Source organism: Nannobrachium achirus (assembly GCF_963921795.1).
Source record: "Nannobrachium achirus genome assembly, chromosome: 12".
In the NCBI taxonomy this organism is placed as follows: Eukaryota; Metazoa; Chordata; class Actinopteri; order Myctophiformes; family Myctophidae; genus Nannobrachium; species Nannobrachium achirus.
The window spans coordinates 48,011,861-48,035,618 of NC_137832.1; the positions used below are offsets into that span (position 1 = coordinate 48,011,861).

Consider the following 23,758-nt stretch of genomic DNA (forward strand, 5'->3'; position numbering starts at 1 on the left):
ACCAATGTAGCTAATTTTGCATAATTGCAAAAACCTGTTGCACTCAAATGTCCATTGGTTGGTTGAAGAGAAATGCCATGCCACACAAAAGGGTTTTATTCGTGCCTTTACTGTGCAATAACCCCTCCCCTATAGGTGTGTCCCCGTGGGGAAACTGGATTGCAAACCCAAAACACAATCACAAGGGAAATTATAGAATCCAAAATAATTCAAGTGATTTCATACAAATGGGGAGAAAAGAAAAGAAAAAAATGATAAGGTCCACAGACCGAGCCTTCACTTCACAGATGAAAATTAGAAACAAATTAGAAAATTGCAAACAAGAAATTTAAGTATAAGCGCATATGGCACAGTCAGTGTGCCATGTTCATGTGTGATGGACAGGGGTGTGAAAGATCTTTATTTGGATCAAAATCTTTTGACTTTGGCTTTGCCATCTTCCTTGATCTTCCATAACATGAGTTCCATGCAAGCAGTGGCGTCTTCTGCGGTGTCATGGCCAGAAACTGAGAGAGAGAGAAAATAACATTAAACACACAAGAACCAGGACAACAGAACACACCTCAGTCTTAAAGGAGCTATAGTCAACTTTTTCATTGTAGGTGTACATCCTAGTCTACAGACTAGGATGTAAACAAAGTACGGGCCCTGTAAATGTAAACAAAGGGCCAAAATGATTATTTTATCATTATTTTACGCTTTGTGTGGTCATTTTTTAATTGAAACACATATATGAAGCTTATTTTTTTATAAAATATTTTCGAAACATTATTTTTATTTTAGCATCCGTTTTTCAAGAAAAAGTTGACTATAGCTCCTATCCATACTATGACCGAAACCACCGTTTTCGGTCAAAAGGTCCTTTTCTACCATAAAATTATATTCCTCGGGACTTCTGAAAAGCATTGGACCGAACGAGAGTTCGGAAATTTGCACGTCGGAAAACACAACTCACCGAACATTTCGGTCGAAGTATGGAGAGGCCTTTAACCCTATATTTGTTGGCCAGGGGCCGCCAGGGGAGCCCCCCTCCCCTCCCCTCCCTACAGAAAATGTCTTATTTACAGAACAAGCGTGTAGACCCACTGCTATTTTAGATGAATGTTCACCCCAGAATAGGGACGCTAGTGTTCATGAGATTAATGTTTTTACACATGGCGGAGGCATGAATACAAATTGTGTTGCTTTATCGCTGCATAATATTTGCATTTAAACCAGTAAAAAAAAAAAAAAAAAAAAAAAAAAAATTATATATATATATATATATATTATATATATATATATATATATATATGCCCCCCATACATAAGGAAGGACCTTTGTGGTAAGGAAACACATTTACCAGTGCAAGTCACATACAGAAACAAATTTCATATTTATATCATCAGATCCATCTACTCCTTTATTGTTTGGGAATCATTTGGGACGGCTTAAGGAAGGTTCTTGCGACCAAAACTATGTGTTCAGTGTGTGCGGGAATTAAGTCTCAATCTGCAGTTTACTGGTGCCACAAACTTCTTTTAAATAATAATAAATAAAACCGGCCATTAATTTTTCCCAAAGACCTTTGCAAAAATATTTATATACATTATTTTAAGCATAGAATCAAGCCGTCCAGGATCCTGATGAATCATGACCATAAAACCTTTGATTCTGTGGGAAAGAAAAGATATCTGAATACTGTATTTAATTATATAATATAGCCTACTACATTTAAAACATATCCTTTGTTTAGCGGTTTTCAATGATATATATCTTTTTCTTTCAACGCGTCAGAGTGCGGCATGTTGTTGACTTAGCAGATCAGCGATTTTCGGTTCGCTAGACCGGCACGCAAGTATACATCATCTTCTAGAGAAAACCCAGAGTTAGCCAAGAGCAGGACGTGTTGGGACTCTGTGGTTGCCAAATGACTGAAATCAGTCGTGGCGACTGAGAACTTCAAATCCATGATGACTCCAGTGAGTGTTTGGTGGCTGTTGTTGTCCCGTGACCCACCGCTGTCCTGGATGATCCTCCTGAGGTGGTCTGCAACAAGGGTGTTCAGGGCCACCTTGTGAGGCGGACCCAGACGATGAGGGAAGACCACAGAGATGTCCATGACCACGCCATGGATCAACTAAACAGACAAACAAAAAACCAAAAATAATTCAAGCATCCAGAGATCATTAATATGCACAGTTTCTCCTCAAACGTGGGGACCAGAGTCAATTTTGGGCCATTTAATAGGTCATGAGTAAATATCCAGATTTTCTGTTTTGTTTAGTTTTTCCTTTCTTACAAAAAAATAAATTATACCTTTCTTTAAAGTTTGAATACATTCCAAACATTTTCTGAACTTTTCAGAAATGGAGAAAATAACCAATCTGTAAAACACATTTACATTTTCTGAAATGGGGATTATTGATCCATAATTAAAAATACTAGAAGCTCTAGTCGGCGACCTGGCCAACTCGGAACAATGTAAATAGGGAATGAATGCCCCGCCCTTTAATGCAAACCCCATTATACCTGTTTTCATAGGACCCGTTTTGACCATTTGTCTGCCTGTGTCCATTTATGCCCATATATGGAGATATCTGTATCTGTCTGTCTGTCGGTGTCCATTTTATGTCCATATATGTAGATCACTGCAGTTATAGTTCTGGGTCCATTTTATGCCCATATATGCCCATATATGGAGATATCTGTCTATCTGCATCCATTTTATGCCCATATATGGAGATCTCTGTATCTGTCTGTCTGTGTCCCTTTTATGCCCGTATATGGAGATCTTTGTGATTCTGCATCCATTGTATGCCCATATATGCCATATATGGAGATATATGTTTATCTGCGTTCATTTTATGCCCATATATGAGATTTCTGTCGCTTTTTCAAACAGATGGTCAAAACGGGTCCTATGACAACAGGTATAATGGGGTTTGCATTAAAGGGGGAACCGGCACTGTGTCTGCAACACAGTCGGAGGCACAGACAGATACAGAGATCTCCATAATGGGAATAAAGGGACACAGACAAACAGATGGAGGAGGAGACAAACTTAATGCAAACCCCATTATACCTGTTGTCATAGGACCCGTTTTGACCATCCGTTTGCCTGTGTCCATTTATGCCCATATATGGAGATATCTGTCTGTCTGCGTCCACTTTATGCCCATATATGGAGATCTTTGACCATCTGTTTGCCTGTGTCCATTTATGCCCATATATGGAGATATCTGTATTTGTCTGTCTGCATCCATTTTATGCCCATATATGGAGATCTATGCAGACACAGTGCCAGTTCCGGAAAATCCTGATGTCAGACATCAGAATCCGAACCTTTCGTGCTGGTTCCAGAAAATCGTGTATCGGGTCAGGTCGAGGCCGAGCACTGCACTACCTGCTGCGGTGGGGAACGCACGTGCCGAATTTGAAATAGGGAATGAATGCCCCACCCTTTAATGCAAACCCCATGAATGCCCCACCCTTTAATGCAAACCCCAATATACCTGTTGTCATAGGACCCGTTTTGACCATCTGTTTGTCTTTGTCCACTTATGCCCATATATGAAGATCTCTGCACACACAGTACCGGTTGCGGAAAACTCTGATGTCAGACTTTATGCCCATATCTGGAGAACGCGCGTGCCGGTGGGAAGAAGGGTTCTCGAGATACGCGGATTACATACATACATACACATTCACAGAGATTTTGTGTTGACTCATGTGGCGTACGTGATGTCAGAGCCTTTTATGAAGTGATGTCACAATGACTCAGCGCTTGCGCCGATTTCCTCCGGAACAGCCTGATGTCAACAATCAGCTCCGCATAAGGAGATTCCGAACGTTTCGCGCCGGTTTCGGAAAACCGCGAGTCGGGTCGGGTCGAGGCCCGGCACTGCACTCCGCGCGGCGGCGGGGAACGCGCGTGCCGAATCTGAAGCCGGTGGGACGAACGGTTCTCGAGATACGCGGATTACAAACAAACAGACAGAGATTTGTCGCATTTATAGATAGATTATATAGTATTTTGTTGGATTTAGGTTTAACCCTGGCGAAGCCTTATAAGCTACTGAACTCACCTTCAGGGCACAGAGGTCAGACTCCAGACTGTGACCGATCAGAATGGTGTCTGCATGGATGAAACTCAGCAGGGTCTCCTGGAGCTCACCCATGGAGGTCTTGATGCCCTTCATGTCGTCCTCACTGATGCCTGAAAATCTAGACATTCAGGATAAGGGTAAATACAACAAATATAGTCTTTCAGCGTTTAAATAAAGATTTAGAGTAAAATGATAAAAATCACAATCATTTGGATCTTGAATTTCCACATGGGAACAGCATGTGGATCTTGGACACTTTATGTGGCCAGCCTGTGATCTCTCTGACGTCTGATTGTCTGATATTGTCGGACGGTATGAGGCTACATTTCGGCTAGGTTTCAGCCCGATCCAAGCCCCCATTGACGTCCGTTATAAAAGTGAAGTTTAAAAAAAACATAAAACATGTAAAAAAAAAAAAAAAAAAAAGAGTGAGTTTGTATATTTGCCAAATGTTCGACCCCAGAATAGGGATATGAGGTGAAAAGAAGAAGGCAGAAAGAACTCTTAATGACATTAACCTGGTGTTGTAGTCAATAACTTCATTATCAGGTCTGATGAAGGCGTCATAGATGACCTGCAGGCCCGAGTTTACCACCGTCACCCTCGACAGCTCCAAGCCTGCAGTAGTATAACACTGACGGGACAAAATGGACACAACACAGGGGTCATCGCTATGCTGGCTTGTGGTGGACATTTTTATCCAAATTCCATTTTTGCCACAGACATAAAAAATAAATGGACAAGAAATATTACCAGAAGAATAAAGAGCAAGCCCTGAATGACCATACCAGGTCTGTAACTCTGGGAGTGTATTTGTACACTCAATAGTTAATGGGTGTCCTTGCAAATAAAACATTAAGAACTACTAGTACTTGAGGTATGACATTAGTACAGTGTCATACACATTCCGAAGAAAACCTGGAGACTTACATTCAGTAATTGGGTCTTATGATCAAAATAAGAACATTTAAATGGTTTGTAGAAAATAAACTCTCAAATTGCCACAGACGAGGCACAATCTTTTCCACGGACACATTTGTTTGAGTATGGACAACAGCAGACATCACTCATAATAGACTGATGAGACAAAATGGGCATAATGACAGACATCATTCATAATAAATCCATGGGCTTTTCAGGGACCCAGGGCAACTGTGACATCAGGTGGATGTTAATCAAGTCACTTTGAAAGGATAAGTGAGAAAGCTACTTGGTTTGGAAACCACAACAAGACAGTCTTGCAAGGCAAACAGGTAACTGCACCCAAGAGGGAATCCCAGCTTGTTCAAGGGCAATGTTGGGCTTATTCACTTCGAGCAGGGCTACATGTGGGGGAGGCTACCAATTGTAATAATATAACATACAGTATATTAAAGTTTTCATTGTTATACTGATAAACAAACGTAAACCTACAGCATTGGCGTTCTACCATGGCTTAACAAATCTAAACAGTTCAATGGAGAAGTTCCTCAAGAGGGCAATAAAGTGTATTAAACAAATTATTACCATTTCACAGTTCAGAGAGTAGACCCCAGGACAGCTCTTATCTTCTGGGTCTCTGGGTCGGGTGGACACAAACCCCTCCAAACTCACTGCATCGTGGACATGCAGCTGTGGAAGTGAGAAAAAGGTTTTGTACTTAAAAAAAGTATCAATACTGCAATGTAGAATACTCTGTTATGAGCAGGGCAGGAATTTCAATGGACTAAAGTCTTGTTTTATTTGATGGCCTTCCTGCCCTGGCATTTGGCCTTTGCGCCCTCAAAAAATGGACAACACCAAATGCCAAGTGGCCTTGCCCCTAAAATGACGAAATTCCAGGCCTGGTTATGAGTATCCGGAATTAAAAATGTACTTGAGTAAAAGTACAAAAGTATTGGTATCAAAATGTACTTAAAGTAGAAAAGATTTTTTTTTTTTTATCCCAGCCTGAACATTTACCCTACATTTACTTTCTATTAACCAAAGAGCTGTATAGACAGTCCTGTTACTGAACAAACACAATAAAGATTTAACCTATTAACAAAAAACAAACTTTTATTTTGTAACAATTCTTTTCTTTTTACATATTTTACTGGGGGGTTTTGTCAACTCATCATCTGTTTTTCTTTTTATATTTACCTTGAATACTTGGCAGCCAGGGGCCCCAATTACTGCCTGGCAGCAGCTGTAGCGTGTCTCCACCCCACCTGGGACTAATGACAATTGGATAAGATGCTCAAATCATTATGTTTTACTGTAATAGTTGCCCATATGAAAGAAGAAAAAAACACTAAGATATTAAATTAAATTCACTCACCTCTCTTCTCAACTCCTTTTCCATTGTGGTAATTGCATTCTTCCTTGCGGGTGTGTTTGCCTGTCTGGTTCACAGAATATGTGGCCCCACAGCGACTGCAGATTTTCTTAAAGGCTTTTGCTGGAATGAAACATAAAGGCCTCATCATAAATATATGGAGTCCCTTATTGCAAGGTAGGTTAGTATGTGTGAAGTGTGCCCCCCGGTGGTGTATTGAGAGCAAGGCATCCTTTAACAATTTATCAGGGAGAATCTATGAACCTTTTTGACATTATGACGACACAATGCTGTGTGACAGCATTGAAAAAGTGGTGCAAGTGATATTCTTTTGTTAATATAAGTGTTAAATTATCTCTAATAGTATTCATTGGTGTATCTTCTGTAACAGTTCTTTAGTAAACCGAAAATACATTTTCAGGCAGGGAGAACAATTGTATTAAATCAGGAGTTGAAACTTGTACTGGATACAGCATGAACAAGTGAATTGGAAGTGATAAAAACAAAAAAGAGCAGACAAAAATGTAACTAGAACACTAATGTAAGCTGATAAAATTGGTATCTCAACCTGAAAATTAATTCAGTTTACTTAACTCATCTAGTGCCAATCCCGAGAAGACTCGTGAAAAGTACTCGAGTACCCGGAGTGCCAATCCCGAGTATACTCGGGAAAAGTAATATATTACTGTAACGGCGAGTACATTACCGAGAAGAATGACCGCAGGTCCGGAGACGAAATCCGTCGCTGATTTCGCATCATCACGGCTCCACGAGCACAAAATAGTCCCATCCATAACATTGAGGTGGACAGGGGATCTCATCTTTAATGTCCATTATCTCAAAACTACACTTTAGAAGCTAGGATGGAGGCAGATGCTCGCTTATGTTACACAGTTATAAAAGCTCCCGGTCGGCCATTACACAACTCCACGTGGACACGGATCGGTTCCGGCGCACGATCCGATGACGTCAGACCGGAAGTGATTGCGTGGTGGACTTCTGGCCTTCAAAATAAGATAACGGCGGTGATGCCAGCCTGAAGGTGGCATCGTGGACTTTATAATCCGTTAATTTCAGGGGCACTAAATGAGCTGGAGAAATGGGGAGACCAGTTACTGAACAAACGCCATGAACAAATACTACTGAAATAAAGCTTTAATAAAATAAATAAACATAAAGCCCCCTTTAACTTCATGCTGGAAAACAGAAACACCTCAGTGAAAGAGACCCACAAAAAATGTGATTACACTTCAGCTGCATTTACCCAGCTATGACATGTCAAAGTGTCGGGCACATTTACTCTCAAGGTTAATTCATTCATTTTAAAAAAGCGCTTACGATCTGTGGTTCCTCTCTTGTCAGCAAAAAGGGCTGCACTGCCAGGTTTCTCAGGGTGTTGGAGAGGATAGTTGTTCTCCATCAGCATCTCCTCAGTCAAAATGTACTCCTTCAAACTCTCGTACAATGCAGCATCACCTGCTAGAGACAGACACACACACTTTGTTCATCACAAAAGTCAGGCTTTTATAAAACGGGAACAAGTTGAGAATGCATTTCAAAATAATATGCTGACCATTTCTTGCGTGTGCTTTTACATTGAGTGGAACTTTGCCCCTGGACATTTGAGGAATAGCTTCCTTTTCACCTGCGCAAAAAACTTTTAAATGTTAATTATGTACACTCATTGATTAAAGTATTTTTGTTCAGATCAAAGCCATCAGATCCTTGGTTCATCTCACCTGTAGCAGGAACAGTGCTTTGGCTTTTCAGTTTCTTCAGTGCATTCACTGCAACACTCAGATATTTCAGCTTGTTGTTGCTGCGATTAAATACACTCCTCTCCTCTGCAACTGCCTGCAGGCATTTAGATGGCAATTTAAAGCATTACTGTAGGTAATAATACATATTATATCTTTTTACCCGGCTTGGTTGAATGCTTGATTCTGATTGGTCGAGCGTTGAAATCAGCGGTGAATTATGAGCGTATAAGGACCGCTCCGCTCTATAATTCACCGCTGCCTAATGAAGGGCTCAGAGCAGCTGCTGTATTCAGGCTGCACTGCGTGGATTTCGTGCCGTATCCGACATGTCAGCCATGTAAACAAACACACAGCGACATTTACAACCAAACGTTGTTCTGAAGAATGTCTTTAAAAACATTTGAGGCGAGAAATAGACGACGCAGTAACAGAAATGGATTCTATTTGATCAGCACTTCCTTGTTTTCCAAGGCGACCGTGTTGCGCTCGGGGGGACGCACTTTCAGCCGTCTGTAAACAAGGAAACACTTTGTTTTGATTTTAGTTTTGAGTCAAATTATTAATTTTATGTATTAGCCGGGTAATAAGTGCTATAAGGTCTTGCTGCTTGGTCATTATGGCTTATATGGACACTTCGGGCTGATAATTCCCCTCGGCTCCGCCTCGGGGAATTGTACCCCGTCGTGTCCATATAAGCCATAATGACCGTGCAGCAAGACCTTATCGCATACATAATTCCTCAGTAAGACAGGATGACATTTGAAGGGAATGCCAGTTCTCGCACAGACCTTATCAAAAGCATCGTTGACACTGGGAGAGCTTCTAAGAAGCTCCTCCGTGAACATGGTGACGTAGCGCTGTCGAACATCGTGTGGAACTTTCTCCTTGACCTCAGCAGGCTGCTTCATCTTACGTCTGCCGCCCACGGGCTTTTAAGGACACAAATAATCTTATATATATATATATATATAATCCTATATTATATTACATTAATTTAAATCAGCAAACCATGACTTTTCATCTCCCACTCACTCTCACTCAGTATTCAAAGGATCTAAATTTCTCAACAGAAGTTCAGCTAGACCAACTACAACCACAGCAGTTATATTGCATACTCTACCATATAGATTGGTCAAAACAAATTGCATTCACTGCAGTTTTATTCAATTTTAACCAGGCATCCCTATTTTGAGAATGTCATTGTAGGTGAGAATTGTCACTGTAAAACAAATGTAATATATATATACAGTATTATATAGAAAATAACGATGAAAGCATTCAAGTTCAGGAGAGTGTGGACAAGGCAATTTTCTTGAATGCTGCCTTCAGGTATGGCATGGCAAGAGGGCATTTGCATTTCTTTCACCATAGTAAAAACTGCATTCATGGTGGAGAGGGCACTTTTTTACTGACGGATAAAAGGGCAGGGGCTCAAGCCCCCTTTCATGTCTGTGTGCACGTGCCTGCCGCTCACTTCAACCGTCCATTTCAAAGTAACTCACCTTGGCAGGGGCATGGAGGGCAGCATGTGGAGCAGAGCGAGAGGCTGTGCTTGAGTGTCCTGACACGGGATTGGATGTTGACGTATGCAGAGGGGTCTGAGATGGGGTGCGGCGGTGTGTTTGCACAGGGTTGAGCGCATTAGCCGGACGGCACACCTGCATGGGAGTGATCGGCGTGAGGATCGGGGTGATGGCGTTGCCAAGGGAAGCAATGGGCAGAGGACCGGTGCCCTCTGGAAGGATGAAATGAAGGTTGTTGCCCACTTGAATCACAGTAGTGCCCACAGGTATGCAATTCATGTAAGCTGGGAGAAGAGGAGGAAAATACATAAAGGAAAAACACTGTGAATCACATCATTTAAAAACCAGCAATGTCCATCTCGAATACCCAAAGATTACAAGGGGACAATCACACTACAGACACAGTAGATCCAAATAATGCCTTTGCAAACAGGGAATGTGTCCAGTCTGTCCACAGATATTATTTGTTTGGCTGCCATTACTATCAGCACTCTTGATTAAAAGCACTGAGGAGCAATGCACCTCCTACGCATTGCGCTGAGAAGTTGATCATATTTTAACTTGGAAACACACAACACGCCATAACAGAGCAAAAACAATGGTTTTGTTTGCTACACATTTCTACTTTCTAGCGCTGCATCTCAGAACTGTTTTTGAGAGGTGCTAACCATTCCTACGTTTGTCTTTGTCTGTATATCCCCATGTACACAGTATCAACAGCTGTGGTCACACAAGACTAAGGTCATAGAAAGTACACAGAAACAGACATCACCGCAGCTGATGTCACTGACATGCACGTGTCATGTTTGATACCATGCAAAGCAGCGCTCACTTTTTTTATTTAAACTGAGCACTGGCTTACTGGCTGTGTTTTGAGAGAGGGGAGGTTGTACAGCGACTGGCTTCTGGTGAGAGGAGCTTGAGCTCTTCATAGAAGCCGAGCGTGTGAGTGCACTCTGCTGCAGCTGTGGAGTCTTGGAGGTGGCAAAGAGCTGGATTGTTGTGGTCCCTGACCCCGAAGGCTCCTGCTGTAGAGGGACTAGCATCTGGGGCTGAGGTCTGCTGTTAGCCACCGGCTGCTGAATGACAGTAATCGATTCAAATGTGTTATATCAAGTCCAATCTAATATTATAGGGATGGCATTTTTACAGCCTTAACCACATTAACACTGCCAAGCGTATAGTGGGCAAAATCTCACATTTGGACTTTTCTCTTTTAGATATTTTGATATTTTCACAAATGGAGAAAAAAAGCAAGCTATTAGTACAAGCTCACAACGCGTTATGATGTAACTCGCTGCAAACTTGTAGATCTATTTTTGCTATTCAGCAATGCATATGGCAAAGAACATATGGCTTAAAGGAGTAGTTCACCCCCAACATGACTTTTTTTCTATTCATTACTCATGCCATGGAGAGTAGAGTTCAATAATATTTTTTGGTTTTTGTCACATTCCTAAGACAAAAATGTGATAACAATAAATTTTCCCCCATTGATTCCGGATGGTGACCCGTTTCGAAACGGGTCACCATCCGGAATCAATGGGGGACAATTTACTCTAATCAAATTTTTGTCTTAGGAATGTGACAAAAACCAAAAAATATTATTGAACTCTAGTCTCCATGGCATGAGTAATGAATAGAAAAAAAGTCATTTTGGGGGTGAACTACTCCTTTAAGTGATCTTTTTAAGATCACATTTTAGCCATGTAATACTACCTACCTCAATATGTTTGGCTAGGTGTGACATCCCATTCTTCTCTGGCAACACTTTGTTTATTAGACTGAATTCTGGTATTTCCGTTTCTGCATCTGGCACCTGAAACACATGGAAAATAAATGTTCTTATTCTATATAACCAAGACTGTTCTTCAATGTACAACTGATGTGTTAGAATATCACGGCACACCTTTGTGTGTTTAGTGAAAATAACAGATCTCACAATGCATCACAACGGGCTGTGAGCTTATATTAGCAACAAGTAGTGGCTTATTGTCGGTATCAGCCGGTAACATGCGAGTCTGTCCCCGTTACAATGACCCCTGGGAAATGGAGTGCTGAGGTGGAGCGCCACAATTACCATCAGCCCCCAGTACTTGCTGCACGACTTGCCGCAACGAAGTTGTGCCGAGTTGGTAGTGCCTGGGATCAAACCTATGACCTTGTAGTCCAAAGGCGAGAGCTCTACCGACTGAGCTACCACATTTGAGGAAAACGAATTATTTGAGGAAAACTAATTAAAATAACTATGATGAAAAACCTTTGCAGACTATGAATTGACAATCAACAAATAAAAACTAGACTAAAATGTTAGGGACTAGTGGAGAGAGATCCAGTAGAACTAAAAGACAAGTCATTTTATGATTGGTTGCACTCAGGTGTTGCACTACAAAAAATCAACACCAGTGCCTTGGCACACCGTTTGGGAACCAATGTTAGGTTATCATTACTGGTAGATTGTTCTGCTCTGTAGCTCCCTTCTCCCTGCGGTCCTCCATAAAGATTCTGTAGCATTCCTCCATCGGGTCACTGTCTGACAAGTCCACGTCAGAGCAGTTCAACTCGTCCAAGCTGGAGTCAACAACTTCATTTTCAGGACCTGCTGCTTCTGAAGAGAGTTGATTTGCCACAGAAAACTGCTGTTCCATCCCATTGGTCACCTGCAGGATTTGATTTGTAAAAAAAGAAACACAGGGGACATTTCCTTAAATAAATCCACCCCACATTTTGACACATTTTACCCAAATAAGGATGCCAGGGTCAATGTGATTAACATAAAAAATCAGATTCTAAATTTCTCAAAAGGATTAAATGCATTCTGATATCTCCACTGGCCATCCATGAAAATGAATGACCAGAGGGGTGGATATCGAAAGCAGAGGCATGGACCTCCCTTGCTAATTGAAAGCCTGGTCACCTTTGCCTGAACAGAGGTTGGCGGCACATGGAGAGCGTGAGCAGCGGATGTCTCTTTCTCAATGAAGTTTTCAGGTGAAGTGAGCGCTGTTATTGCTGCTGCTCCTGATGACTGCTCTGATACTTTCTGGCCACATGATGGCACTGATGTTACACTTTGCATGGGATGCCTGTTGTTGTAGTTTGGGTCCCACTGGGGACACTGCTCAGCTGTCAGAGCTTGCAGTGGGAGTCGATGGCATGAAGTGTAGGCAGACGTGACCGAATCCGTCGGAGGTGGCGAGGCTTCTCTCGGAGCGTCACGTGGCGGTGATGGAGAAGGATTCATTTCCTCATCAGTCTTCCTTTCATCCTCCACGATGACCAGCTCCTGCTGATGGTGGTCTTGGGAGGATTCTGATGTTTCAGGAAGACCCTGAAGCTTGACATCCCGACTGCTCTCCCTCTCCGCCACGTCTTGAGAGCAAGGGTTGACCTCCCGGCTTTTACTCCTCAGGTCTTCCAGGCATTTGGTTAAATCGTCAAACACTCCTGCATCACTTGGTTCACTCCTACGCTGCTGGTACGCAGAACCACGTGAGAGGCATTCGATGTCGTCTTCACCGTGACCACCATCGACGTCTTTTGCTTCAAGGGAAACAATTGGAGCGGGTTTGAATTTCTTGACGTCGATGACTGCATCATCCTGTGATTCGGTAGCGATGTCGTCATCACGACGTCTTTGAGCTCGACTCCTCTTTCTGGCAGGAGACGGGGGGATGTCAATAATGAGGTCGCCCTCCTCTTTACAGTCGTCAACTTCAGATTCAGGTGAGGGTTCCACCACAGCAAGCTGGGTCTCAAATGTGGACAACTTATTTAGATCATTTGATGAAACGTCCCTTTTCCCGACACGTCGTGCAGCTTTCACTTTCTGGTCCTTACCCAAAGGCCGCAAGCCAGCCGAAAAGTTGGATAAGGGGTCATATTCCAAATCAGTCCTTGGCTTGGAGTTGTCCACAACATACTTGCTCGCACAGTAATGTGGTTGGTTGCGTGTGAGTGATGATGATGGTCTGGAACTATCACCATTTACTGGTTTGCTTATGGTTTCAGAAGTCCTCTTGCTGTCTGACTTCACAGACTGGTAACGAGACAGTCTCCTTTGCTCCACAGCGACTTCGTTCCTGACAGCTTCTATCTGTCTGTTGAGACGCTCCAGCTCTTCCATGCAGACACTGCTGGTCTCACTGGCGTTCAACGAGGCTCCACTGGCGGCGGCTCCGAGGCAATGCTGCTGGACTCCTGTTTACAGGAGAGAAAAAAAGAATTGTCTCATTAACGTCACTGACACAAGTTACTTAACCACATCAGAAATATTTTATACTACATCGTACAGCGGTGTCACACAAAAGCAGCAAACATTTGATGTGCTATTTTTTTATATTTAAAAGGAAGACTTATTTAGCCTTCCTTTTAAATAGGGTGTTTTATTCTCTGTTAAGCCTAGATCTTAAGTGTTGCCTTTTTTATTATTACAGTTTCTATCAAACAAAGGCCTATGCATATTATTTTATTTATCGTGTGTTTTTTGTCTGTGTTGTTTCTTGTGTAGTTAAAAAGCTTTCACAGTTACATAAAGAGGAAACGAAGGAAGGGACAGAATACTAAATCCATGAATGGACTGTACATAGAGATGCATGATTAGTAGAGAATGTTGATATACTGTACAATTAACTTATACAATTGAGGTGGTTGTATCCCTGCTCTTCTATTGAGACATTTAGATGGTGTCCAAGTCATGTCATGTCTCGCCTAGACACAGGATATCTGACACAAATTCTAACTTGATGGTCAAGATTCGATTTATCTGCCGAGCAAGCAGGCCGGCTCTATTAGCTGAGCTCAATGGTAAAAATGTCAGGTTCAAATCCGGAGTAGAAGAGGAAAGTCACATATAGTGCTGCTTTAATGTGTTTGCAGCTTCATCATGGTGTGCTGTGAGCACAGAGAAGGGAGCAACAGTGGTTTTCAACCAGTGGTCTGGGGACTACCAGCGGTCCTTGAGGGGGTTCCAGGTGGTCCCCAGCTAAATGATGGAGAGTTGGTAACCAAATCTTTAACTCTCGAGAGTGTAAAATGAAATGAACCCTTACGGGTCCGTTTGGTTTCATTTTACGCTCTCAAGAGTTAAATTATTGTAAAACATATGTACCAGAATAAAGAAGAATTGTTATTTTGATTGAACGACAACAAAATCTCATCAAATGGTGGTCCAAGGCTCAAATGCTGAATAAATAAATGAATGGACCTTGATATGAAAAAGGTTGAAAACCACTAATAGTCATCTCAAACTGTCAGCATGGAGGGTTTTAAAAGTAGAATAACGGACTACTTGACCACTAAAAACAGATTTTAAGTTGCTATTTGTGTTATTTTACATTACAGGCCTATTGATACTTTTACTTTAAACAAATAATTGAGTAGGCTACTTTTTCCACCACTGTTTATTGTTTTATTGATCGAGTAGGTAAAGTCACATTAAGAGTTTTATATTACCAATACATATTACATACTCACCTCCTGCAAAGTGACTTAGTGAAGGTTTATGCATGGCACCAAACACACCCCGCGCCTCCCTGCCATCATGTTGGTACAAACAATGGGGCCGCTCGCAAAGACCACGTCTTAAAGACGAGGGACAACTTATTGTTCCAAACAGACCAGACGAGGGCAACATCAGTGGACGTGTAGATAATAATAATATGATGATTATAATGTGATAACATGGATCTAAGCGGGGGCTCCGAGTGGACGTGGCTGTCAGCCAGGCAGGACGCATGTCTGTCACTACCTTTATAGACTTCCTCAGACTAGTAGGACAATGTTGTGAGCAGGCTGCGGAGTGCGGATCGATGATTTCATATTGTTTAAAATACATACCGATTCTGTGTAGTGTGCTCTATTTAAATTCTGCGTAACTTAGTAACTTTCTTTAATGTTCTTTAGAAATAAACAAAACAACACACCCGCCTTATTTTGATGTTGCAGTTGCATTAACGCCTCCAGAGCGGTAGGTGTCACTGATGCAAAGCAAAGCAAAACAAAAATAAAAACTGATTCTGACAAGTAGGTGGCGGTAATGCACGAGTTTGTTTGCCAACCGCCAATACACCTGATTGAAGAAGAAGAAAAAGAAAAAGGGGAAAAGGGAAAACAACAAAAACAAGACAGAAGACTCAAATGTGTCTGGATTTCAATCATCATTTTCAATCATTAACGTTATAATTTATAAACACACCTGCTGGTCGAAATGCAGAGCAGTGAGGAGGATGTTGATGAGGAGGAGGATGGCACTGAATGGAAGAGCAGCTTCACTGAACTGCACACCAACACTACTGCAGCCTCCTGTGGTAAACATTATGCAGCCTATTTGGTTCCATGTGTACACAGTTATAATATTAAATCAAGTACTCAAAGAAGCGCAGTGGTTCATTCATTCATACATTGGGAGTTACAGAGTGAGGGGTACATTACTTACATCTGTCATTTGGTTCCTAACTATCAATCTAATGGATCCTTAATCTGTACATTTTACAGTATACACTATACATTTTGCTGGGGAACCCCCCATCAAGTACAGCAGTGGTTCTCAACCTGGGGGTTCCAGGTTTGTCCCCAGCTGAATGATGGGGAGTTGGTAACCAAATGTACCCATATATAGACCTTTTTAACACTTGAGAGTGTATACTGTAAAATGAAACCAAATGGACCCTAATTATTATTATCATCATTACCATCATCATTATTATTTTGTATTACAGAACCAGGGGTAGGGCTCGATAAGCACTATGCTTCTCCTTTTCCAGCACACTGGACACTTCTACTGTCAAATAGACTTGACAACTTGTGCCTTAAAACCTATTCTGTGATTGCTTAAGTTGCACCAATGCACAATGTTTGTATTCTGTTCAGAAAAAGATGGAAATAAACTGAAAGTGAACTGAACCCTCACAGGTGGATCAAAAATTAAACCAAATAGACCTCAAAGGTCAATTTGGTGTCATGTTTTGCTCTTAAGAATTATTCTTAACACCTGCATTACTTAATTTACTTGGAGTCTACACAATTAAAGAATGTAGAAGAATTGTTATTTTGATCGCTTGCCTGTTATCACAGCAAAACAATGTGGAATTGCTATCCCAATATTTTGTTATCCAAAGTTACCAAAATATCTTTGGGGGTCTGAGAGGCTAAATCTCATCAAATGGTTGCCCGTGGCTCAATTGCTGAATAAATAACGGACATGGATAAAAAAAAGGGTTTAAAACCACTGTACAGAATGTACAGTTGAAAAAAACAAGTACAGTATGTAAATGACAGTTTAGTCATCCAAGCAGAGCACTTGGTGTTTTCAGGTGGTTGTAATAAATAATAATACTTGTTAATAATGCTCTGTTTCAGGGGCCAGCAGCAGCTTCAGTAAGACACCACACGGTCACAGAGTCATTGTGCACTTTGATTTGGACTGCTTCTATGCACAGGTTGAGATGCTCAGGAACCCTGCACTGAGGAACGTGCCATTAGGTAAAACATTTTTAAATACCCATCCTATTTGTCTAACACACTTACCACTCTGTAGCCTTAAAAGTACAAATGTGTCAGCTGTTTATTATGAACAGGCTGCATGTGAACCGTGCGCTATTGCGTCCCAAGCAAAGGAGGCGTCACCATTTTACTCAAACCCGTTGTGAAATCAATACCCTGTACCCCACATTGAGAAACACATACTGGCCTACACCCTCAGTGTTAATTTAACTCAGAGGCTGTACAAGACCATTTGGTTGCATTTGTACATCAGAGTTACTGTACAAATGGATAAATGGACATCAAGGATTTTACTGAGTAGATCAGTGGTTCTCAAGCACTGGTGTAGACTATCGTTTTTGTTTTCTGATAATACAGCCGTGTATCTCATGCAGGGATTCAACAGAAGAATATCATTGTCACGTGTAACTACGTGGCCAGGGACCTTGGTGTCACCAAGCTGATGTATGTGACTGATGCCAAGGAGAAATGTCCTCAGCTGGTGATGGTAAAAGGAGAGGACCTGACACATTACCGGGACACGTCATACAAAGTTACAGGTGGGTGGCCATCAACAGAAAGTATAGCTTAGTCAGGGGTCTTCAACGTTTTCAGGCCAAGGACCCCTTAGCTGAGAGAGATGAAGCAGGGACCCCCTCTTTATATTGTATAAATGTGTGATGCAGAGATAGATTCATAGACTTGTTTGACAGCACTGTCATCAGTCTACGCATGATTCGTGTTTTTAGTTAACATGACCTTTCACTCTGTACTTGGTCTGCTCTTTTTTACCTCTACACCAAACCTATTTGCCGAAAATAGCCGATCTACGAGCTCTCAACCCCTCACAGCGCGAGGCGTTGAGAGCTTGTAGATCTGCTATTTTTGGCTAAAGTTCTCCTCAGAATAGGGATTCGAGGGTTCAAGTTGTTAATTTAAAAGAATTATCCTATCACAAAGATTTGGCGGCCCCCCTGTAGTAACTAGGGTCCTCATTTGTTGTGTTCTGATCTCTTTTCTATTCAGGTTTTCAAGTCAAAATGATAACCTATCAACTATCAAGCCATTGATGAATGTTGTTGCTGCAATAGTTCATTGAACTAATCCGTTTAATTGAAATCTGTAAATAATTAAATAATAATATTAATAATAATAAAAACAATCGGGGAGTTAACCACTTTCAACCTGGCATTCCTATTTTAGGAATGTCATTATAGGCAAGCATTTAAAAGGTAGTTGTAGTAGTTGTTGATAGGTTATTTCTGTGCGACAGCATTTGACTAAATAAAGAACAAGACTATAGGTTCATCGTATTCAGACTCGGAATCGATTTAATTGATTATTAACAATAAATCTGAATTTGTTTTGCGTCAATAGTTGATACAATTTGAATACAAATGATCTTTAAATTATATTTAAGTAATAAATAGAATAATCGTTAAGAAGATAATTGATAGTTGCAGCCCTAAATGTTACACCAGTCTATCACAGGTTGAAAGGTACTCCTGTTGCAAATTCAACTTCTCTGTTGAACCAACCACTCACCGCACGGTCTTGTCCTTCATCCAGAACTGCTGATGTCCTACTGTCCCTTAGTAGAGAGACTGGGCTTTGATGAGAACTTCGTCGACATCACAGAGATGATAGACAACAGGCTGACAGGGACATCAGAGTCTAACAGCTTTTCGTTCAAAGGCCACGTCTACAACCATGCCGGTAGGTCACGTTCCTACATAGATGTACAGTGATGTGCAGTTCCAATGCTCTCTGACTGAAACCAGGAAACGAGTTGTGAAACAAGCTAAGGAGGCTAAAATGATCACCAAATATTTGCATTCTCTTTCAGTTTCCCACTGCATTGAAATTCAACCCTTTTAGATTTGTTTCTCCTAGTTTGAAGAAACAAGGATGTAAATCGACCAGCTCATTTAAGATAAAGTCAAAGGTACAACATTTTGGATAGTTTTTGTTGTGTCTTCTTGACTTCTCAGGTGAGGATGTGATTGTGAAGGGCAACGACAACCCACGGTTGGCTTTAGGTTCTCACATTGCGGCCGAGCTGAGAGCAGCCATCCACAGAGACCTGGGGCTGACTGGCTGCGCTGGCGTTGCCACTAACAAGCTACTGGCCAAACTGGTGTCGGGGACCTTCAAGCCCAATCAGCAAACCACCCTGCTGCCAGAGAATGTCAAAGACATCATGAGTGGTCTGAGTGGGCTTCGCAAAGTGCCAGGTATAGAACCTCAGCTTTTGCATGAAACCCACACCCAGAAAGTGTTATATACAGCAGTAGTTTTCAACCTTTTTCATTCAAGGTCCATTATTCTTTCGGCCTTTGAACCATTTGATGAGATTTAGCCCCTCAGACCCATAACGTTGAATATGTTGTTATCGTTGGATAAGATTTTGTCCACAATTCCTTGCTGTATTGATGTGGTGCCCTAGGAGAGACAACAGGCAAATAATAAAACAGATTCTAAATGTCCTAATTGTGTAGACTTCTTGTAAATTAAGTAATGCATTGCAAATGTTAAATGATAATTTAACTCTTGAGAGCGAAACCAAATTATATAAGGATCCATTTGGTTAGCAACTGTCCATCATTTAGCTGGGGACCACCTGGAACCCTCTCTAGGACCACTGGTGGTCCCCAGGAACCCTGGTTGAAAACCACTGATATACAGTACAGTATCACATTATTTATTATGGTTTAATTATATTTGGATAGTTTACCTTTTTGCTGTCTTTCATCACCGCCCTCCATTGTAAAAGTGCTATTCAATAATGATCTCCTCAGGGGTGGGACACCAGACCAGTAAAAGACTTCAGGCTCTGGGATTGGTCAGTGTACAAGACCTTCAGCTCTGCCCTTTGACTGACTTAGTAAGGGAATTCGGGGCCATCAGTGCTCAACGCTTGCAGAACTTATCCCTGGGGGTCGATGACTCTCCTGTCACCCCGACTGGGCCCCCTCAGGTATGTACAAGACATATTATAATATTATGCACATGTTCCACATTAGTGGAACAAAAAATATTTTTGTGATCAATTGTCGTCAGCTTTTAGATTTTTATTTCAGTCTCTCAGTGATGAAGACTCCTTCAAGAAGATATCCTCAACTAAAGAGGTTTTGCAAAAGATTCAAGACCTACTGAGCAGTCTGGTGGAGAGGTGGGTCAGGTTTACAAAATGTATACTTTACATTCACTTACCGATGTACTGTTGTAAACTTAAAACCAGTGTTGGGCAAGCTGCTTTGGGGTGGCCGTAGCTGAGTGTGTAGAGAGGCCGTCTGGTAAATTAATCACATTGTCACCGATTCGCCTCACGGCTCGCCCATATCTACGTGTCGAAGACATGGGTGTAACTTGTAACCTTGTCTCTGTTGTACACCTGCCTCACAAAAAGAATCTATCCATCGTCTTCAATTAGTACAGAATGCTGCGGTTTGCCTCTTAACCTGGTCCAAAATATTCTACCACATCACGTTGTTTGTCACTGCATGTACCCCTACGGGCTGGGGTGGCACCTGCCAGCAGAGAATGTTGTACAGGAGGAGTGGGAGTATGTCCTCCCGTTGGGTGCTCCTCATTGGTAGGTGAGTCTGTAGGATGCAGCAGCAGTTAAAACACACAAATGTGCGTGGTGAGGAATCAATTGAGAAAATGACTAAATTGAAGAGAGAAAATAAATGTAGTTAACAAAGCTACTGTACTAGTTACTAAGTAGCTAATTTTAGTTTCTGCCCCTGGATGTAACATTCTCTAACTTTGTTTGGGCACAAGGATGCACAAAGATGGCAGGCAGCCTCAAACCTTCCGACTCACCATCCGTAGATACTCTGCAAGCAACAAGTGGTTCAGTCGGGAGAGTCGCCAGTGTCCCATCCCCAGCCACATAGGACAGAAGATCACCTCAGGTAGGCAAGAAGATGCAGACAGCTGTGAGCGTTAGGTAGCCTTCTACGGCATAGCCCTTCTCAAGAGAAAGGTTGCACAAACCGGGTCAGGATGCAAACTTGGGTTGCAGGAGATATGTACTGTATTTATTTCTGACGTTGTGCCCAGCAACATTAGAATCACAATGCATGAGCCATAGTATTATGTTCACTTTTAAAACTTTTAAACAAACTGATCTGTTTTTAAACTGAAGTAGCTGATAATCATGTGTTCGTTCTCACTGGTATGTGCTACAGTACATACATTTGTTTACTGTATGTATTTTGAGTGCAGGCTTTTCTTCTCTGTCCTGACATTATAACTTGTGAATTCAGAATGTGCATTGTGTGATTGTTCTGCATTAGGTAGCGCTGATGCACCGGCCCAGCTGCTCACCATGGCCATGAAGCTCTTCCACAAAATGGTGGACAGCGGCACCGCCTTCCACCTCACACTCATCAATGTGTGCTTCTCAAACCTGCAGTCCAGAGGGGCCAGAGTCAACGGCACGGCCTCCATAAGCTCTTTCTTCACATCTCCTAGAAAAACACAAGGTTCTTCGCAGAATCAGGTAATACTTCTTAGCTTTTTAAGTTTGAATGCTTGCTTTTATTGAATATAAATGTACTTGCCATGAATTGTTATTATCCGTTTTTTTATTGTTTTGTCACAAACATACAAAACAAGACATATAAAATGAAAAAATAAAATGTATACACGAGTTAACTTTGAACAATGGTCTTGCTTTACAGTATATGCTACAGTTTCTTCTTTTTTTTAATCAATTATAATAATAATAATAATAATAAGACAAAAAGAGGCAGAGATATCTGAGTAAAATAGTAAAGAAGAAAAAGAGGGGGAAAAGAAAAGAAAAGATGAAGAGAGGGAAAGGAAGGGAAAGGTGGGGAGGGGAACCCTGCTGTCTCGCCTAGCGCTCCATCCATGTAGGTCTCCTCAACAAGCGGCAATTGTAAACTCTCGTAATCTTGCGGTGGATTTTATTGCCACTCTGGAATGTTGGTTATTCTCATGACTATGAATGAATCTATAAGATCCATAAAGCACAACCTAACCTGTGTAGTGTGTAGTAAAGTTCGACGGTTGTGAGGGGTGCAACGTTTAATTGTGTTTAAGTGTTTTAGTCAATTATTCTTTTATTTTGTTGTAGAATTTGTCCGTGTCGAGTCATTGATATATCGATTATTAATCTGAAAAGTAATCCATAGAATAATTGCGAAGAAAATAATCTGTTGTTGCAGCTCTGGTTGTGACTTCAGTTGCCTTAACTCTCCAACAGAGTGCCTTGCCTCAGAGTGGGAACACTAACAGCCACTCGGTGGATCATGGGTTTGGATTTGACCTGGAGGAGCTGAGCAGCACAGAGGATATGTCCGCTCAGTCGACAGCACTCCCAGAAAGCCCTCCTCCCAGTACTAAAAGAAAGCTTCAAGGGTTGTCAACGAACCATGGTGCTCTTCTTGTCCCTCTGTGTCAGCAGAGAGAAGTAACACGCAGCACCGTGGATCCAGAGATCGATAGCGCTCAGAAGTTGAAGTGCAGATTACCCCCGGACATTGATCCGGAAGTGTTCAGGCTTCTTCCCGAGGACATTCAGAAGGAACTGTTGTCCCCTGCTTACACAAACTCCCTCCATAACGTCCCCATATCCGCCGGCGACCAACCTGCCACCGGAGCAACGTTGGATACTGGGCAGCACCTATCTAAAAACAACCCACCTCAGCCATGTCCCGCTGACTACCACCCAGTAGCTTGGGAACATGCTGAGTCGCATGGTTTTAAAGGCGGCGCAAAGGGCTTTGTTTCATGTGACAAATCGACCACTGCAACTGCTAGACACCAGCTGCCTCCAGGCCCAAGCACGTTACCAACAGGAGCCGTCACAGAGCGCAGCACTTTAATGGAATCCCAGTCGTCTGACCGTGGATTCCCAGTAGACGTGGACCCTACGGTGTTCTCTGAGCTTCCGCCGGACGTTCAGAGGGAGTTGATGTCTGAATGGAAGCAGCAGAGACCAGCGCTGAAGAGCCCCTCTTCCAAGAAACAGGGGAGGAACTGTTTGAGCAAAGACAGAAAGGCTGCAGGCAAAGGCAGTCAGCAGGCTAACAGCTTGCTAAATTATTTCAAACCCAATTAGAGTTTGTGGTTGTTCTGGCTGCTAAATGACTTAAAATGCTTTTCAATTTCTTAGGTTGTTCTGGCGGCTAAATTTTTTCAAACCCAATTAGAGTTTTTCTGGCTGCTAGATTATGTCAAACCCAATTACAGTTTCCAGTTGTTCTGACTGCTAAATAACTTCAAATCCAATTAGAGTTGTTTATCTGCCAGAGAATCGTAGTTTTGTTTCAACAATGCAGAAATTGATCAGAGTTGGTTGTGTGTAAATAAATAGACTTGATATTTTTCTGAAACGGTTGACAGTTTGCTTTAAATGTGCCTGATATTTTGCTCAAGCACATCTAGCCAATGTTGCTAAATTCTTTGATTGGTTGATACTTTGATTCTTTGATCCCTTGATAACCTGATTTGGCCTCTTATCCATTTTGTCACCAAATAATCTGATTATAATATATTACAAACAACACTGAGATGAAAATCTGCAAGTATTACGCTCCCCTCTATTGTTGTTGATTTGTTGTTTTCCCTAAG

At 41.8% G+C, this 23,758-nt stretch overlaps 2 protein-coding genes across 2 annotated transcripts; one reads left to right on the plus strand and one right to left on the minus strand.

The window, feature by feature from the left end:
- Positions 1-408: 408 nt before the first annotated feature.
- Positions 409-15,302, minus strand: LOC308295654 (uncharacterized protein; the record flags this gene model as incomplete). Its single annotated transcript, XM_080738704.1, has 17 exons — positions 409-506; positions 1,999-2,119; positions 4,068-4,206; positions 4,607-4,722; positions 5,595-5,699; positions 6,210-6,283; positions 6,388-6,501; positions 7,723-7,860; positions 8,124-8,238; positions 8,933-9,059; positions 9,647-9,705; positions 9,803-9,951; positions 10,530-10,746; positions 11,391-11,486; positions 12,118-12,327; positions 12,846-13,867; positions 15,143-15,302. 17 exons carry the CDS (start codon positions 15,300-15,302, stop codon positions 409-411), a joined length of 3,060 nt encoding a protein of 1,019 aa, XP_080594830.1.
- Positions 15,303-15,902: 600 nt separating this feature from the next.
- Positions 15,903-23,246, plus strand: poli (polymerase (DNA directed) iota; the record flags this gene model as incomplete). Its single annotated transcript, XM_080738705.1, has 10 exons — positions 15,903-15,975; positions 17,027-17,149; positions 17,545-17,709; positions 18,719-18,865; positions 19,141-19,383; positions 19,948-20,126; positions 20,230-20,321; positions 20,936-21,069; positions 21,454-21,659; positions 22,389-23,246. The coding sequence occupies exons 2-10, from the start codon at positions 17,113-17,115 to the stop codon at positions 23,244-23,246; spliced, it is 2,061 nt and encodes a 686-aa protein (XP_080594831.1). The 5' UTR covers positions 15,903-15,975; positions 17,027-17,112.
- Between the last annotated feature and the right edge of the window lie 512 nt (positions 23,247-23,758).